Genomic DNA, 18,338 nt, shown 5'->3' on the forward strand with positions numbered 1-18,338 from the left:
CATCTGGATTATCGGTTATCGACTGCAAGGAGGCCTGAGCTAAGCACCTTATGCTCCCAATATCCGTCCATACACATTTTCCCCCCTTCCCTTTAGGTTAATAGCTGACATGAGCGAGAGAGCCATTCCTCAGACCACAATGTCGCTTCTGGGTGCATTTGAATTGGTTGGAGGCCTCAGCCCAACTCCGTTCATTTCATATGCCATATTGGCGGTATTCACTGGTATTTTCTTGATTAATATAAAGGGAATCCCGGGATTTTGGCACGTATGTTTCTTGAAAGTTGGGGGCTATAATTATTTCGTTGCTGACTTACTGTTTCACATGCTAGGTACGGCTTTTAAAGGGGATCACAACACAGCTTTTCCATGCCAAATGGCGGAGTTTCAACCGTGATAACGATTGTACCACGGGCTCCGGCATCACCAATGCCGCATCAATCACCTCTGACCAGCCGAATGGCGTCCCCCGACTATTCTCCTATTTGATTACCGAGCACCGCAACTCTCCCATCGATTGTGACTATAATATGCACAAATCCAACAGCACATTCTTCTGTGACCTTGACATAAATCGAACTCAGTTACTCCTGAACATTTTTGGGGGGTTTCCTCGCTGGAAAACTGCAGATGGTACAGCGTCGCCATCTAATGCAGAGGGTATGAACGCCGTTAATAAACAGGACAGGCCAATAAGGGGATCGCACAAGGAGAAGTCGCTGGGGATAGCACTAGGTGGAGTGTCATGCATGTTTAAGAAGGAGATAAAGCCGTTTCAGAAATACGAAATATGGTCTCGAGTGATTTCCTGGGACGAAAAATGGTTGTATGTCGTCAGCTACTTCGTCAAGGATGGAATGGATAAGTCGGCTCTGCAACCATCCTCAGCTCAACATGCTAGGAAAGATGGTAAAATATCGAGTCTCGATGCAAACAATTATATCCTTTCTTCTTCTTTGTGTCGATATGTTTTCAAGGACGGCCGGCGAACCGTTAAGCCACAGGACGTGCTTGTGTATATGGGTCTATATCTAGATGGAAATGCCGAGGCATCGACGGAAGAAGCGGATGGGGATTCTACTAGCGAGAGTCTGGCAATGTTTACAGAAAAGAGAAAACGGGGGCTTGAGGCGGTTAGGCACTTTTCTGAGATGGATTCCCTTCCTTTGCATTTTGGAGATACGATGCCATCGGTCCTTGGACGATATATGGATCTATAATATCTCTTACTTGCAAAAAGCATTCTGTTAAACCCTCTGGCTGAACACATCTTGACCGTCTGATACTCTCTATTGACGCTATAGCTAGATATTCAGATGCAACTCCCGGAAATTAAGAAACAAGATCATTATGATTGCTGCAAAGTACACCATCGTACAAATCCACTTTGAGCACCTGATATAGGTATATAGAATGTTTCTATCAAGCGGGAAATAAATTTAAAGCATCTGCCTCAGATGGAAGGAAACCTCACGCCTATTAACCATCGAAAAGAAGGGACAACAAAAAAAGAAGCAAAGTTTGCGTCTCATCATAAATGAGTTTAAACAAAGAATTAAAGAATACTATCTATACGGAGAGGATGCCCGGTGTCGGAATGGCAACATCTCATCTCCCGCTGGGTCCGAACTGGGTATTTTCTGCAAATCCGAAGAATTTTGGCGGCCGCAGCAGATGCAGCAGGCACAGCAGAATATCTTACTAATACCGCTGGAGGGCATTTTGGCATCAGGGCCCCGTATGATTTTTCCCGGGTGGATAACGTTCCATGTTCCAATGGCGAAGAGCATTGGAACGGCATCGAAGACGTACATGTACCACTCGTGGTGCGGAATAGGATTTGAATCAGTGTGTCCGGACGAGAATTCTATCAAACGATAGACGATGCGCATGGTAATGAAGAAGAGACTGATGTAAAGTGAGTATAAGAGAGGCCTCCAGGTTCGCTTGGAATCTTGCAGTCTTCCAGTATGCTCGAGGTGGAGCATTTGACGGTGGAACTGAATGGCGAGGATGAGGAACAGGATGATGAAAAACTCCTGGATCCCAATGCCACCCATGTAGATATGGATTCCTCGCATTGCGGCCTCGGGTGTTTGTCCGGGCCCAGCCATGCCGCCACCAACGAGCTGGATGACAAAAGCAACGAAATCTAGAACAATGAAGATCTTCGCTAGTATTGCTGGTTTGAAAATGCCGATGGTTCGACTGGGGATGTAGAAATGGATCATGCGAGCAAGAACCATGTAGTCAAAAGCATTAACCCCTATGAATGATGTTAGACGGGTGGCAAGTTTAAGCAGGACGGAGGGAGGAAAGGGAGAACTATACACAAGGGCGAGAGCAGAATAAATAACTGAGCCGTTGTTGCCAGGCCGGAGCTCTGCTGGTCGCGAGTACCTGCTGACCGGGCGACGAACCCTATGCATTCCCAGGTGGCTCCCATCAAGATAACCCAGACGAAGCCAGCTTTATAGATGGTAGCCTGCACAAAGTGTACTATCATCACCGCGCCAAATAGGACGGAAAACGCAATGGCAGCCCCGAAAGATGGATAGTAGAGGTAGAGTGCGTTGCATTCCGATGGTGGCACCCAGCCATTCTTGTCAGGGGCGATGGTTGGAGTGCAAGTGTTGACGGGCAGGTCAAGCGACAGGCTAGGGATGGAGACAGGAGGGATTGAAACCGGGGGGATCGAGATTGAAATTTCTCGCCGTTCAATTCTCGCTGGTGTCATAGGCGTTGGAGACGGAGTCTCTGCAGCGGCAAGAGGAACCGTGCCTTGTGGTACAGCGGTTCGTACAGGCGTTGGTACAAGCGCTTCCACGCCGGATAGCAGGAGGAGCAGAAACGGTACGGAGCGCAGCATCGTCCCTTTCTCGCACTGTCTCGCTCACACGGTATGTGGTGTATCGTAAAGACACAAGTAAAATAAGGTCAATCACAGCAGACAAACGAGAGGCATGAGGGTATTATTGAATGAAGGACAGTGTTAAGTCAAAACAGGACGAGTAGTTGAATCGAAAGGAGCGCAGCTCGGTGATGGATGCACAGCAGTACAATTATCCATATTGCAGCAACCGCTGATATGGTTAAATATCTTCAACACTCTCCCCATTTCCTGCAGCCCTCCTTCAATTTGATGTGATTGTTCTTCCCCCGGGGGGCTGCAAGCCAAACAAACAATCCTGGCTAAGCGCCGGTGATTGGGGCGCAGGCTGGACAGGGTCTGGCTGTAACAATGAAATTCGCCCTGAAAATAGATCGAGTGGCCCAGCAGGTTCCGTTACCATGTCCATGAGGGACACGCGGAGGGGTACGTAGTTATTGTGGCATATTCCCTGCGAGCAGTCACATCTTCGTACGTCTCTTGCAATGAATGAAAGGGAATTTATATCATCACGTACCCATGTACGCAGGTGGTAACTATCATGGCTGGCCGATAGGCACCAGATAGCAACTAACCAGTTATTTCAACCAAGATTAGACGACAATGAGATATCCACACAGGGTATGTACATGCCTGGCTGGCACCGTTAAGAGAGAGTGCGTATGCCCCTGACGCGCAGCTGAGGGCATGTGTGGATGGTCCATGGCCAACTGTCGAGACCCCCTGAAGGGTCGCTTGCAGTAATAATATGAATCCTTCAACCACCGTCCGCGATGCTCCGGACAACCCGGTTCAAAATAATATCTGACAAGCGAGCTCACCAACGAACCAGGCCAATCTAGCCAACCAGCTGTTCTGGTTACGCAACTCAATGGCCAGGTCAGCTAGTTCACCAACTGGCTGGCCGGCACAGACTCGGTGCCGAGCTGAACAAGGGGACCTGGAGGTTTCTGGCCATTCCAACTGAATCAACAGCAGGAGTTCCAGCTAGTTAACTAGTTAACGATTGACTGGCCGGATGCGTAGTCAACTACTTTAACCAGACGAGACGCATAGCAGACATAGACATCGGATTCTTTGTATGTGAGCTGTGCCATCAAATTGGAATGGGCTGCTCTATCCGCGCCGAGGACGCATTTGGGCCTGCAGCGGCGCCGGAGTGCCTCGATGGCTTCGACTTCACGCTGCTGTTCGAGGAGTCCTTCTTCTCCATCGGCGTGTGCAGCGCCATGCTGCTGTCGCTGCCGGTGCAGCTGGCCCGGCTGTCCCATCGCCAGCAGCAGCATAATCATCACCAGCAGGCGCCCGCCGGCCCTCTTCTCTACTCCAAACTGGTGAGCGGCCGTCGACCTTCCGTAGACCACAGTAACTAGTTAAAGAATCGGACCTGTCTGATGATGATGATGCCCTGCTAGACCGCGCACCTTGTCTCGACCGGCATCAAGCTCGTCCTCGTCGCTCTCGTGCTTGTCCCCGGGCGAGCGCTGGCGACCCGCGCAACCGTTGCAGCCGTGTCGATAGCCGCCGCAACGTCTGCCTCCGTCGCCGTCCTGTCGTACTGGCAGCATTGCCGGTCGCCGCGGCCGTCCACGCCCGTCTCGCTCTTCCTGGGGCTCTCGCTGCTGCTCGACGCCGTGCGGGCGCGGACGCTGTGGGCGGTGCAGCCGCGGGTGTTCTGCGCCGTGTTCATCGCCGGCATCGTGTCCGACCTGGCCAAGTTCGTGCTTGAGCTGCTCGAGCGCGGAGACGATGGCTCGGATGGCCCTGATGGCCCTGGGCGGCTCCCGGCAGAGACCGTCGCGAACGTGTACAACCGCAGTGTCTTCTGGTGGCTGAACCCGCTGCTGCTCCAGGGGTTCCGTGAGATCTTGCAGGCCGAGAAGCTTAGCGCTATCGATCGGCGTCTCAGGGGCGGCGACGACGACGAGGAGGACTCATTCCTGGGCCAGTGGGAAGCCGGTACGTCGAGACTACCAGTTAACTGCCTGTTGATTATGACTATATATCTGGTTACCTGTTTAATGAGTGGTGCTAACTTGCTGCTGTAGCAAAGGTCAAGACCCCAGCGGCGCTGGTCCGTCTGTTGGCCGCTCACCATCTATGGGCGGCGCTGGCTGCTGTGATCCCCCGTCTCTGCCTGACCGGACTCACCTTCACGCAACCATTCTTGCTGGCTCGCATCGTGAGATATGTCACGGAAGAAGCAGCAGGAGACGACGATGGACTGGCCAGCCGCTACGGCTACGGCCTCATTGCAGCAGCCTTGCTCGTTTACATCGGCCTGGCGGTGGCCACCACCAATACCCAGCACAAGACATATCGCCTTATTACGATGCTACGCAGCAGCCTCGTCCCGCTGATCTATACCCAGACCTTGCATCTAGACACCTCTGCAGTGCGCGATTCCGCCGCACTCACTTTGATGAGTGTGGACATTGAACGTATCAGCTCAGGGCTACGCTATTTCCACGAAATATGGGCTAGCCCGATAGATATCGGCCTTGCTCTCTGGCTTTTGCAGCAGCAGCTTGGAGTCGCAGCTGTTGCCCCTGCGGCGATCTTTCTTGGTAACTAAAAGCTCCGTCATAGCTGGTAATCGCCCAGCAAGGTCAACAAGATAACTAGTCACTAACCAGAATGTCTCATCTTTACAATAGTATGCACCCTTTCCGGGCTGCTTGTGGCAGCCACCATGGGCGCCCGCCAGCGACAGTGGCTAGAGGCCATTCAAAATAGAGTGCATGCCACCTCGTCAATGCTAAAGAATATCAAGGAGATTCGGCTGGGCGGGTTACAGGGCCACGCGGCAAAGAAGCTGCAGGAACTAAGATCAAAGGAAATATCAGAGTCTCGCCCCTTCAAGAAAGCGCTGGTTATGATTGTAACACTCTGTAGGCTGAATTCTCCAATACAAAAAACCCGGATAGGAATACACTAACACGCCTATCTAGCCTTCACTACGGCAGCATGTGGACCTCTGCTGGCGTTCACCATGTACACGCTTCTGGCGTTGAGAAATGGTTCACAGGCATTGGATTATGAAAAAGCCTATACCTCACTGTCACTCCTAGCGCTTTTGCAGACTCCCATGGCGCTTATTTTAGACGCCATTGCTGGGTTTGTTGCCGCCTTTGGAGCAATTGAACGTATAGGTGAATACGTTTCGAAGCCAACTACTAACGCAAGCAAAGCATCCAGCACTGAAATGATCCCTCCATCAATATCAACCAGGCCCGACATATATGAAGGAAAAGGAAAAGAAGTTCTTGTTCGGGCTCAAGGCTTCAGTGCCGGCTGGAATGCCGATTTGCCTTTTGTTGTCAAGAACTTGGATTTTGAAATTTTGCGTTCGACTGTTACTTTCATCATTGGGCCAGTCGGATGCGGGAAGTCGACGCTGCTGCATTCGATTCTGGGTGAGGTGATGCATACTGATGGCTCTCTCCAAAAATCAGTTACAAGGGTCGGTTATTGCTGCCAGGAACCTTGGATTACCAACGACACCATTCGAGATAACATTATAGGCTCTAACCTCTTCCAGCCGACTTGGTATGATCAGGTGATAGATACTTGCGTGCTGCGAGATGATCTCCAAGGATTTCCCTACGGAGACCAATGGATTGTCGGCAGTGGTGGTATGGCCTTGAGCGGCGGCCAAAAGGCTCGACTGGTGAGCAAAAATCGCCGTTCAGTCCTTAGCAATTTTAATAGGCATAAAAAGAGCTGATACCTTCATACAGGGGATCGCACGAGCACTATATTCAAGAGAAACGCTTGTACTGCTAGATGATGTCTTTTCCGGTTTGGATGCAAAAACCGAGGAGTTAATATTCCACAATTTATTTGGAGAACGTGGCATCCTGGCAACGGAAAACATCACTATAGTTTTAGCTACGAATGCCGGTAAGTTCATCCACGAAATTCAATAATTAATTTGGTTATGGAAATAGTAATAAGCAGGTACGGATGATAAATTGTGACTGACTACTATAGCAATGAATCGCCTCAACTACGCAGATAATGCTATATACCTTGATTCTACCGGCAACCAAGTGAGCAAAGATGATGCCTTGGAAAAAGAATTGTCAGAGGGAGTAACTTTGGCTGCACCATCCGAGAAGCGAACTTCGGCCGGCCAATCCCATGAAAACCACATAGGGGCTACACCCGAACTCTCTAGCGCCAGACCTCTAACTGCATCTGCTCAAGAAAAGGAACGACGGGTTGGCGATACGACTGTCTATAAGTACTATATACAAGTAGTTCACCCTATGAGCGCAGCTTTCTTCACTGCGGTCTGTGTGGTTTTTGTCCTCGGACTAACCTTACCACGTCAGTCACCTTTGTTTTTTACTACACGCTGGATAGCTAATAACCTGCTAACATAACCAAATAAAGATTTTGTCATAAAATGGTGGCTACAACGGGACACGGAATATACTATTTCTCATATTGAACTATACTTGGGAATTTACGCTGCGCTTGCTGGAATGGCAATTGTTTCTCTGGCTGTTGCTGCTTGGTACGATTCACCACTTTGGGGTTATCGCAGTTGCTTACTTGAAATACACAGGTATCTGACCGAGCACATGCTACCGAGAGCTTCGAGGCAATTCCATGAAGGCCTCCTGAGTACAGTCGTGGATGCACCTCTGCAATTCTTTCTAAGTACCGACATGGGAACCACCATCAATCGGTTTGCTCAAGATTTACAATTGGCAGATATGGAACTTCCACTAGCTCTCTTTAACACGACCGTTGAACTTATAACTTGCCTGGCCCAGCTAATCATTATCGCAGTCGCGTCGAAATACATTGGTGTCGCTATACCAGTTATTCTAACTGTCTTCTATCTGATTCAGAAGTTTTATCTGCGCACTGCGAGACAATTGCGACTACTTGACATTGAAGCTAAAGCCCCCCTATTTTCCAAATTCCTAGAAACTCTGTCTGGCCTTGTTACGATCCGGGCATTTGGTTGGCAGAAAGATTATGAACATCATAACAACCAGGCGCTTAATGATTCACAGAAGCCATTTTATCTATTATTCTGTGTCCAGCGCTGGCTCAACCTTGTGCTTGACCTCGTAGTCGCAGCTATTGCTGTCATTGTCGTATCAATCGCTGTGCGGACAAAGGGAAAGATTGATGCCGGGTCCACCGGCATCGCTCTAGTAAACATCGTTCAGTTCAGTACTACTATCAAGAGCTTAATGGCCAATTGGACTCAGCTTGAGATATCCATTGGCGCTGTCTCCCGCATTCGCTCGTTTTCGACTGATACCTTATTGAGCCGACCGCGAGAGCGGTCCCCTGAATTAAAAGATGAGGCAACTGGGCCTACCATATCGCCTTCCTGGCCGGAACATGGGACTATTGAATTTCGAGGGGTCACTGCCGAATATGAGATCAACTCTACGCCAGTCATCAAAAATTTGAATCTATTGATCCATAAAGGCGAGAAAATTGCCTTATGTGGGAAAAGTGGAAGGTAAGCTAACTAATTATTGATCATTTCATTTTATTGCATTTTTATTTTTATTTTTATTTTTTTGGCAAAATATCTCATCATCCCCTTGGTAATATGTGGTTTTTAACAAGTTTCTGCACAGTGGAAAATCTTCAATTATCTCCGCGCTATTCCGTATTTTACATGTCTCTGAGGGGAACATCATCATCGACGGTGTCGATATTTCAGCTATTCCCCAGGAAATCCTTTATACCCGTCTTGTCTGTGTCACCCAGACACCATATCTCATACAAGGAACCGTCCGTGAGAATGTTGACCCATCCGGGACTTCCAGTGATGAGCAGGTAAATCAGGTTTTGAAAGAAGTGACACTCTGGGATACAGTCATAGCTCGGGGAGGTATTGAAGTTCAGCTATCAGACGAGTTATTCAGCGTTGGCCAAAAACAGCTACTTTGTCTTACCAGGGCAATGCTGCGACCCGGATCCATTCTACTTCTCGACGAAGTCTCCTCGAGTGTTGATCTACACACGAATAAGCTGATGCAAAGTATCATCCGGAAACACTTCGCGACACGAACTGTCATCACAATTGCACACCAGATATTTACTATTCTCGACGCTGACCGTGTCGCAGTCATATCCAACGGAGAGATAGTCGAGGAAGGCCAACCAACGGAATTACTTGAAAAGGATCCCCCGGGGCCCTTTCGCATTCTTGCTGCAGCAAATATGAAGCTATGACGTGTGAATGCTCTCAAGAAATATCAAATGACAAATAATGATTCTCTACATTCATCTAGGTAGATTGCGCTAAAAAGAAAGTCATTGCCGACAGTCTGGACCGCAAAAAAACTTACTCAATCCCACTTCCCATCCTTTCCTCTACCTAGGATACTCCACAGGGTTTGCCCCATGAATCCCTACAGTCGCCAATTTTCCTCAAATTGGGGAAGTGGAAGATTTCGAGACTATAATTGATGAGCTTCGCTTCCAGTAACTCTGGTCCTTCACTCTGGCCCTTCGGACAATGTACCGCTTTTGGATATATGCAGAGCACTCGGGGCACTTCTATGGAGTTATCGAGATGAAGGGTAGCCTGAAATACTGAATGCATACTCTTCATCCTCCAAGGTAACCATAGCCAATATTCACTCACTGGACCCAGTTTACTTCCTACCAATGCATGATGGCAGCTGACGGTTGGGGCCCAGTCCAGACTTCACACTCCGCTAGTAACTACTACCTTTGACTCTTCCGAACCCACATCCTCCTCTATTTATCTACTTATCTATGTGCAGTCTGGGTCATTAATTATTCGGAGGAGCGTGCTTAAACGGTGGATATCAGGTGGAGACCATAACGGGTGCAACAGTCGGACAGACCCCCTGCATCGGCCCCTGCGCCCCTGCACCGACTGCAGCAACCCCCTGGCCTCTTCCCCCACCTTCCAGTCCTCCCCTCCATCAGCCGCACCACCCTCAGCCGCAAAATAGCTCATATAATATCTCTAGACCTAATTAGGCAGTTCTGAAAGCCCCTGCGAGCGCTGTTGTATTCGCTCTGGGATAGTGCCGGCTAATTGCTGCCCGCTCACAACAACACAGCAACATACTTGCATACTCTACTCCATAAAGATGTCAAAGACCGAGGGAGGATCAGTACCAAGGCTGACAGGGGTATCTGGCTAGTGTGAGTTAACAAGCACACGAGTGCTCCCACCCTGTGGGACAACCTTAACTCACTTGATGATTGATTCAGCAAACCCACTCCGCTCGTACCATAAAAAACCTTAGGCCGCATGGCTGTTGGAACGTGTTCGCCTCGCACCTGCCTTAACACAGCCAATTGATAGAATGAATGACCGGCAGGATCAATATCAAACTCTCCTCGAAAACCGGAGCTTCCAATTAGTTAGGCTACCCTCAATTACTTTCTGTCATCATGTCGCCGAAAGACGTGCGATTCAAGTTTCCTCGCTAAGCTTCCTTGGCACCAAAAGAATGTTAAGTTAAGGTTCCATCCAACCTAAATTATTTGCAAACACGCAGTATTTCCTGTATTGGTAATACAGGAGCATGTAATTCATTTACAGGTGGTTTCACCCGTCAAGGATATCAAACGCTTATTCATGGCAGTCACATATGCGGGAACCATGTGGGCCATGGTTAACAGTTGCTACCGTAGTCAATCTGGCGAAGAGAATAGCTGGTAGGTATTTTAGCAACCTACTACTTAGTTAACTTGACAGTCCTGCGAGTGCGTTGGGGGGGAGAGCATTTCCCAAAGGATAAGCGTAAAAGGTTCCAACCGCGAGCTTGAGTCCCTACATATTTGATAATTATTTGTGTGATACCCACGTACAATAACACAAATGGCCGATTTACCCCCTCCAACCGATGCCCTTGGTACGCAGCAAGCTGTCTGTCCAGTCTGCACCAGCGAATTCACGATTATGATATGCTAATATATAGCGCATCTTAGAATGGGACAAACTAGGCCTAACGCCTATGGATGGTATGTTTAGACTGTGAAGTCATTAGAGGTACACTAGGTGAGGATATTTAAATCGCATAACACTAAGATATCTTGGTTTTGTGCAGTGAATGGCCATGTCGAATCTGAATACTCCGTCAACACGAACAGGTGGTCTGAACCTCGATGTATCCAAGATCCTTTTCTCAGAATCCACGGTCTTGCACCTGGACTCAATTATGGTAGGAGCAGTTTAATCCAGAAGAAGAAGAGAAGCTGACTCTCTCGAAGGGCAGCAAGCGTTCGAGGGAATGAAAGGCACGTCAACCATCTCTTTACCTTCATGTGGAAGTATTGGAGTTAACTAGATATGACCCCAGCCTATCGCGATCCTAAAGGACTGATTCAAGTGTTTCGTCCCAAAGAGCATGCGGCTCGCTTATCGCTCTCTTGCTCTACGATTGCAATTCCACCTATTCCAGAGGACATTTTTCTGCGTGGAGTCAACCTCGCCATCGTAAAGAACGCTGAATATGTTCCACCTCACGACACGGATGCCGCGTTATACATACGGCCCCTTGTCTTCGGGTCAGATGCATTCTTCGCAGTCTCGGCTGGAACTGGATACAAGTTCTGTATCTATGTACAGCCATATAAAGCCTATCACGGTGTTCATCCTCTCCCGGCATTAATCTTGGAGGATTTTGACAGAGCGGCGCCCAAGGGGGTGGGTCATGTGAAGGTCGGCGGCAACTATGCACCTGTATTGAAATGGAGCGATCAGGCTCGTGCTGAAGGCTTCTTTATGACACTTCACCTTGACAGCCGTGATAATTCGGAGATTGATGAGTTTAGCACCTCCGCCTTTATTGGCTTGAAACAGAGCGGCAGTTCATTTACCCTTGTCTCACCGAATAGTCGCTCGATCTTGAAGAGTGTCACTAGTACCAGCTGTATAGAGCTCGCCAAATCTTTTGAATGGAATGTAGAGATCCGCCCTGTAAGTGGAGGTACAGTGAATATCCCTTGCCAGCCCAGAGAAATAACAGGTATACAGATCCCGTATTCCGAGCTTCCTTATTTCACAGAGGTTCTTGCTGCTGGGACTGCAGCTATGATACTGCCTGTCAAATCAATCACTCGCAGGTCAACCGGGGATACTTTCGAATTTGCAGTCAACGGGCCAGGTGAGGGCTGTAAAAAACTGTCCAAGGAGCTTTTAAACGTCCAGAAGGGCATCGTGAAGTCCGATCTAGGGTGGCTATGGCAGGTTTCCCCGGTGTCCAACGCGGAAAGCACTTAGTTAGGCGTTCATAAATGTTTTGATACAGGGTCGAATATGAGTGATAACAGCAGAAAATGGTGAATGATGAAAGGGCCCCCCAGAACTGAGCTAACGAACGTAGGTAGCATGAATGGAGTGACGTAGTGACTAATTAATTCAGCCTACTAACGATGGAAACTGGTCAAATATGAAGCCGTAGCGAATGGAATGACTGATATTGATTAGCTACAGGAGGATTTACGTACTGGTACTAATGAAGATGAACTTGCCAAGGAAGTGTTTCTGATAGGTCGGTCAGAGCTGACTTCGCTCATTGTGACAAAACTTTAATGGCTACAAGAGGATGCTGACTAAGCTGTAGTTAATTTCAACTGCCCCAACACAAATTCATCCATCCTCGAATTGACGTCGTGGATAAACATCTTCCTTTAGCCAATCTTGTTCCTACCAAAAAGTGAAAAAAACGAAAGAAAGAAAGAAAAATAACTGCGAAAAAATTGTCAGAATACCCACTGAATTCTTAACAAACTCTTGAGAAAGCAGCTATGACCTCATTTTAATTAACAGCAAGGATTATACCCATTCCTGGCTGCTAGAGTGCGAGATGGAGCATTGCGCTTTTAATCCCTGAAGGCTGCAATGCAATGCAATGCATGGCCTGATCCATCAAAGGTCCTAGCCATACATCCTTTATTTGACCAACTGAAAAGAGGAATAAACCCAGAGTTGCCTAGGAGTACGGAGAACGGAGCACCAAATTATATCCGGGGCAGGGAGTGGTGAAAGGAGAGTGTTCACATCCTTCCTCCTTCCCCGTTTATTTTTATTTTATTTTCTTTCTTTTCTTTTTCTTTTTTTTTTTAAAGCCCCGTTGTCTGATTGTCCGATATCCAAAGCACTAGTATATAGTGGCCACGGAATACTACCAGCAAGAGCTGATACCCCCGTTGGTTGGCCCAGCCCACCTATTCCACCTATCAGTTTGCAAGTCTGAATGCAACGGTACCATGACGGTTATGATAGGAGAGTTAGATAGGAGGCTCTAGATAAGTAGCTGTTGTTAAGTCTACAGCTATGTGATGCAATGTGTATATTGCTTCGAACAGAAACAAGTGAAGATTTTGTCACCACAAGAAGATCCTGGATGGTCTACCGATTGAAAAAAACGTGAGAGTGATTACCATGGCAGGCCATGCCAACGACCAGCGGAAGCTGGCTCATACACTGCTAGTTGAGCTTATGGCGTGAGTAATTCCTCTCCCATACGGTCACCTAGTTCTGGTCCAAGTATTTTAATTTAAAATTAGATACCAATTTGCATCTCCAGTGCGGTGGATTGAAACACAGGATGTCATTCTTACGGGCAGAGCGTGCAACAATATTATAGAAGTTGGACCTACAAACACCCTTATAGGAATGTTCCAACGAACCATAAAGGGTTCATATGAGACTCAGGACTGCATCCTTTGCCCAACACGGCAGCTTCTTAATTCCGAAAGGGATACACAAAAAATCTACTACGAATCTATTCCTGATACTTCTACACCAATGGAAGAGCCTAAAGATAAGGTAGCAAGTACAGAATTGAAAGCAAGAGATGTCAATGCTACAGCACCGCCTGCATCTTGCATAAATGTCGCAAACGATATAGACGACCGGCCTATTGAAGCACGAGAGATTCTGATCGCTATTGTTTCCAAAGCTCTGAAAAAGCCAGTACCAGATATAGATGTTTCAAAATCGCTTAAATTATTAGCAGGAGGTACGTTTAGACCCGCAGAAAATGGCATTTGGCTGTAAATCATTGCTAACATCCACTCAGGACGCTCTACACTAGAGAATGAAATAGTCGGTGATCTCAGTACCGAATTTGGGCTCTTACCTGATCGCGTTGAGGATATTCCCTTGACCGAATTGTGGAACACGGTGCAGTTAAATCACAAAGGAACCCTCGGCAAAATATCCACTGCCATGATCAATTTAATGTTTACTTCGAAAATGCCAGGTGCTTTTACTTCTGCTGTGGCTAGGGAGAGACTATTAGTACAATGGAAGCTGCAGAATGGCAGGCAGAATTCTTGTTTGGTACTAGCCACAACAATGCAGCCAACCACGCGAATCTCAGCTGAGCAAGAAGCAACTAGATTTATGGACCTAGTAGCTGAAGAATACGCACTAAGGGAAGGAATTACCCTTGGGGGAGACACTTCAACAGAAAATAAAAATACCTCAAGTGTCATGGTTGATGCCGAAACTTTGCGAATATTCTCTAAGTCGCAGCAGTCATTGTCTAAAAAGCTTCTGAAAGTCTATGCTTCACATCTTGAACAAGATTGTGATTTTGATCGAAGCCTCGTTGATGACGCTCAGGAAGTGGCTGCGAGAAAACTACAGACCGAAATAGACCTTTGGGTTGCGGAACACGGCCAAGAATATGCAGCTGGTATTCGCCCAAAGTTTGACCCTCGTAAAATCCGAGTTTACGATTCATCGTGGGCGTGGGCCCGGCAAAGTCTGCTTGAGCTTATCAGCTTTGCACAGTCAGCTAAACAGGGACGTCTATTTTTTGATCCAGAACCAGTTATACAGAGGTGCAATTTCATTGCCAATGCTGCTGAAGAAGAAATATTGCCTATTCTTCAAAGAGCGATAGCTGATTTCTCAGACCATCCTCAACTTGGACATATTGTGCAAAGGCTGGAACGAACATGCCGAAGCAGACTAGGCCTGGGGCCTGTTTACCAGAATACCCCAAAGAATCTCGGTCCTTGCACTACAGTTACCCACGATGGAAGCTTGCAATATGCTGAAAAGGAGCGGAAAGAGTCAATTCGTTTTGCTGACCTGGCTACTCAACCTAATACCGCTGGTGAACCCTATATCCACATTAAAGAAATGCTTTCTCATGGATGGACCTATAGTCGGGAGTTAACTAGCCATCTTTACAAAGCCCTAGATTTGGTTGAAAGTCGAGGGGAGTCATTTAGCGGCCAAACCGTCCTGGTGACCGGTGCTGGGATAGGTTCTATTGGCGCTTCCATCATCTGCTGTTTTCTTCAAGGAGGTGCAAGAGTGGTGATGACAACTTCGTCATTTTCTCCAGAAGTCTCAAGGAAATATCGAGCTATCTATACTGAACATGGAGCTCGTGGTTCTCAACTAATTGTTATCCCGTTCAACCAGGCTAGCAAACAGGATGTGATATCCCTCGTTGAGTATGTCTATGATACTAAGGGACTCGGGTTGGATATAGACTATCTGATTCCATTTGCGGCGATCAGCGAAAGCAATAAGGAAATTGACTCAATTGACTCGAAGTCCGAACTTGCTCATCGTATAATGTTGACGAACGCCCTTCGGCTACTGGGATCCGTAAAGACCGTTAAGGAGAAATACAAGTATCTATCCAACCCAACGCAGGTCTTACTGCCTTTATCCCCCAACCATGGATCCTTTGGTGGTGATGGCTTGTACGGAGAATCAAAAATTGCACTTGAAACCCTATTCAACCGCTGGTACTCAGAGGACTGGCAGGAATATATATCTATTTGTGGCGCTGTCATCGGGTGGACTCGAGGCACGGGTTTAATGAACAAAAATGATCTGGTAGCTGAAGGTATGGAGTCCTTAGGGCTGCGAACTTTCTCACAGGAAGAAATGGCACACGCCCTTGTTTGTCTCTGTACACCTTCTATAAATATGATCTGCCAAGAACAACCAATATACGTGGATCTGACCGGGGGGATGACTAAAGTGCAAAGTCTTGCTGAGCAAGTTCGAAGTCTTCGCGGGGAGCTCAAAGGACGCAGTGATATCCAATCCGCACTTTTCACGGAGTTGAAGTTCGAGGAACAATGTGTCGAAGGAGTGAAATTAGTGTCGCCAGCAGAAATGAAGACACATACACTAGAGCAAAGAGCACATGTACGGCCAGACTTTCCAAGGGTGCTTCAATACCACAAAGATATTTATCCACTTAGTGAAGATCTGGTGGATATGGTTGATCTCCAACGTGTGGTTGTCATCACTGGCTTTTCAGAGCTAGGCCCTTACGGAAACTCTAGAACTCGATGGGAAATGGAGGCACATGGCGAATTTTCCCTTGAGGGTGTTGTTGAAATGGCCTGGCTGATGGGGCTTATCCGCTACACCACCGAAAGTATCGATGGAAACCCCTATTCAGGCTGGGTGGACTCGAAAAGCAAACAGCCTGTGGTAGAGTCAAAGATTAAGGAAATATATGAGGACTACATTCTTAATCATTCTGGTATTCGGCTAATCGAACCAGAGTTATGTGATGGTTACAATCCAAATAAGAAACAGTTCCTCCATGAGGTGATTATTCAAGAGAACCTAGAGCCTCTCTATGTTCCCGAATCCCTTGCTGAAGAGATGCGGCTAGAGCATGGGGACTATGCCGAAATCAGAAGATCTTCCAAGCCTGATATTTACTGTGTTCGGATTCTTAAAGGCGCAAGAATCTTCATCCCGCGGGCTATGAAATTTAGCCACACTGTGGCCGGGCTTATTCCCACAGGTTGGGATGCTAGAACATATGGGATCCCAGAGGAAATAATCACGCAGGCTGACCGTGTTACTCTCTTTACATTGGTCTGCACTGTAGAAGCTCTTATATCAGCAGGAATCACAGATCCATACGAGTTATACCAATATATCCATGTCTCTGATGTAGCTATCTGCATCGGATCAGGGATTGGAGGGGTCTCTTCCCTAGGCAAGATGTTTAGCGGCCGCTCTATGGATAAAGATATACAGAAAGATATTCTACAGGAGACTTTTATTAATACAATTGGCGCCTGGGTAAATATGCTATTACTCTCTTCTAGTGGTCCAATTCGCACTCCGGTAGGAGCTTGTGCCACGGCAGTTGAGTCCTTGGAGCTTGGGTACGATACAATTATTGCCAGGAAAGCAAAATTCTGTCTCGTTGGTGGCTGCGATGATTTCAGTGGTGAGACGTCATATGAGTTTGCTAATATGAAGGCAACGAGCAACGCAACGGAAGAGCTCATACGTGGTAGGGAACCAGGAGAGATGTCAAGGCCTACAACAAGCACCCGCAACGGCTTTATAGAATCACAAGGTTGTGGACTTCAGGTCCTTACTACTGCGGAGTTGGCACTACAAATGGGCCTACCAATTCGGGGCATTGTTGCCTTTGCTGGTACATCTAGTGACAAAGCTGGGAGATCGCTCCCGGCACCGGGGAAAGGGGTATTGACAAACTCCAAGCACATTATGTCTACTGTACACCCTTCTCTTCCCAATATCAGTGGTCGAAAGAAGAAGCTAGATACCCGTCGACAACAGATTGCTCTATCCCGTGATGCGTTATTGGCAGATTTACAAACTGATATAGCCTCGGCGGTTACTTCTGACATTAAGACAAGCCATCAAGAACGAAAACAGCTTATCCTAGAAGAATATGAGAAGGAGACTAGAGAAGCCCAATATGCTCTGGGCAATGACTTCTGGCGTAACAACCCCTATATTGCTCCGCTTGCAGGTGCTCTGGCCGTATGGGGATTGACCATCGATGATCTTGGTGTTGCTTCCTTTCACGGGACTTCCACTGTTTTGAATGACAAGAATGAGTCCGCTGTTATCCAAAAGCAACTCGAGGCTCTAGGTCGGCGGAAAGGAAACCCCATTCTCAGTGTATTCCAAAAATACCTAACTGGCCATTCCAAAGGCGCAGCTGGTGCGTGGATGGTGAACGGTGCGCTGCAGATGCTAGATACAGGGCTGGTTCCTGGAAACCGAAATGCAGATAACATCGATCGTGCTTTAAAGGAGTTTGATCTTATTGCCTATCTCCAGAAGGGCCTTCAAGTGGACGAGATAAAAGCTGTATCAATAACCTCCTTTGGATTTGGACAAAAGGGAGCTCAGGCTATCTGTGTGCATCCTAAGTATTTGTTTGCTACCATCAGACAAGAAGCATACGAACAATACATGGACCGCCGGATGACTCGACAGAAAAAGGCTGATGCCTATTTCTACCAAGGCATGAATTCTAACACATTATTCAGAGCTAAATCTGCACCTCCATTCTCACTATCGGAAGAAGAAGAGACTTTCCTCAACCCAACTGTTAGATTTCCGAAATAATGTCCATTTCACGGGGAGGTGTGAATGGGTTTGGCATGTACTCTTGAGGGTGTATCATTGTTGCAACTAGTTAGTTATAGGAGTTTA

At 47.5% G+C, this 18,338-nt stretch overlaps 5 protein-coding genes across 5 annotated transcripts; 4 read left to right on the plus strand and 1 right to left on the minus strand.

Moving 5' to 3' along the window:
* Positions 1-109: 109 nt before the first annotated feature.
* On the plus strand, positions 110-1,220 carry TRV_06189 (uncharacterized protein; the record flags this gene model as incomplete). The annotated part of the gene is made up of 2 exons (XM_003019720.1): positions 110-268; positions 348-1,220. 2 exons carry the CDS (start codon positions 110-112, stop codon positions 1,218-1,220), a joined length of 1,032 nt encoding a protein of 343 aa, XP_003019766.1.
* Positions 1,221-1,479: 259 nt separating this feature from the next.
* On the minus strand, positions 1,480-2,869 carry TRV_06190 (uncharacterized protein; the record flags this gene model as incomplete). Its single annotated transcript, XM_003019721.1, has 3 exons — positions 1,480-1,565; positions 1,703-2,325; positions 2,421-2,869. 3 exons carry the CDS (start codon positions 2,867-2,869, stop codon positions 1,480-1,482), a joined length of 1,158 nt encoding a protein of 385 aa, XP_003019767.1.
* Positions 2,870-3,996: 1,127 nt separating this feature from the next.
* TRV_06191 (uncharacterized protein) lies at positions 3,997-9,103 on the plus strand (the record flags this gene model as incomplete). Its single annotated transcript, XM_003019722.1, has 9 exons — positions 3,997-4,224; positions 4,306-4,849; positions 4,939-5,457; positions 5,548-5,781; positions 5,842-6,560; positions 6,631-6,793; positions 6,884-7,222; positions 7,289-8,381; positions 8,503-9,103. 9 exons carry the CDS (start codon positions 3,997-3,999, stop codon positions 9,101-9,103), a joined length of 4,440 nt encoding a protein of 1,479 aa, XP_003019768.1.
* Positions 9,104-11,204: 2,101 nt separating this feature from the next.
* Positions 11,205-12,137, plus strand: TRV_06192 (uncharacterized protein; the record flags this gene model as incomplete). The annotated part of the gene is made up of 1 exon (XM_003019723.1): positions 11,205-12,137. One exon carries the CDS (start codon positions 11,205-11,207, stop codon positions 12,135-12,137), a length of 933 nt encoding a protein of 310 aa, XP_003019769.1.
* A 1,164-nt stretch (positions 12,138-13,301) lies between these two features.
* Positions 13,302-18,251, plus strand: TRV_06193 (uncharacterized protein; the record flags this gene model as incomplete). Its single annotated transcript, XM_003019724.1, has 3 exons — positions 13,302-13,363; positions 13,427-13,881; positions 13,957-18,251. 3 exons carry the CDS (start codon positions 13,302-13,304, stop codon positions 18,249-18,251), a joined length of 4,812 nt encoding a protein of 1,603 aa, XP_003019770.1.
* Between the last annotated feature and the right edge of the window lie 87 nt (positions 18,252-18,338).

The sequence above is a fragment of the Trichophyton verrucosum genome, assembly GCF_000151505.1.
Source record: "Trichophyton verrucosum HKI 0517 chromosome Unknown contig00678_55.r1.exp, whole genome shotgun sequence".
In the NCBI taxonomy this organism is placed as follows: domain Eukaryota; kingdom Fungi; phylum Ascomycota; class Eurotiomycetes; order Onygenales; family Arthrodermataceae; genus Trichophyton; species Trichophyton verrucosum.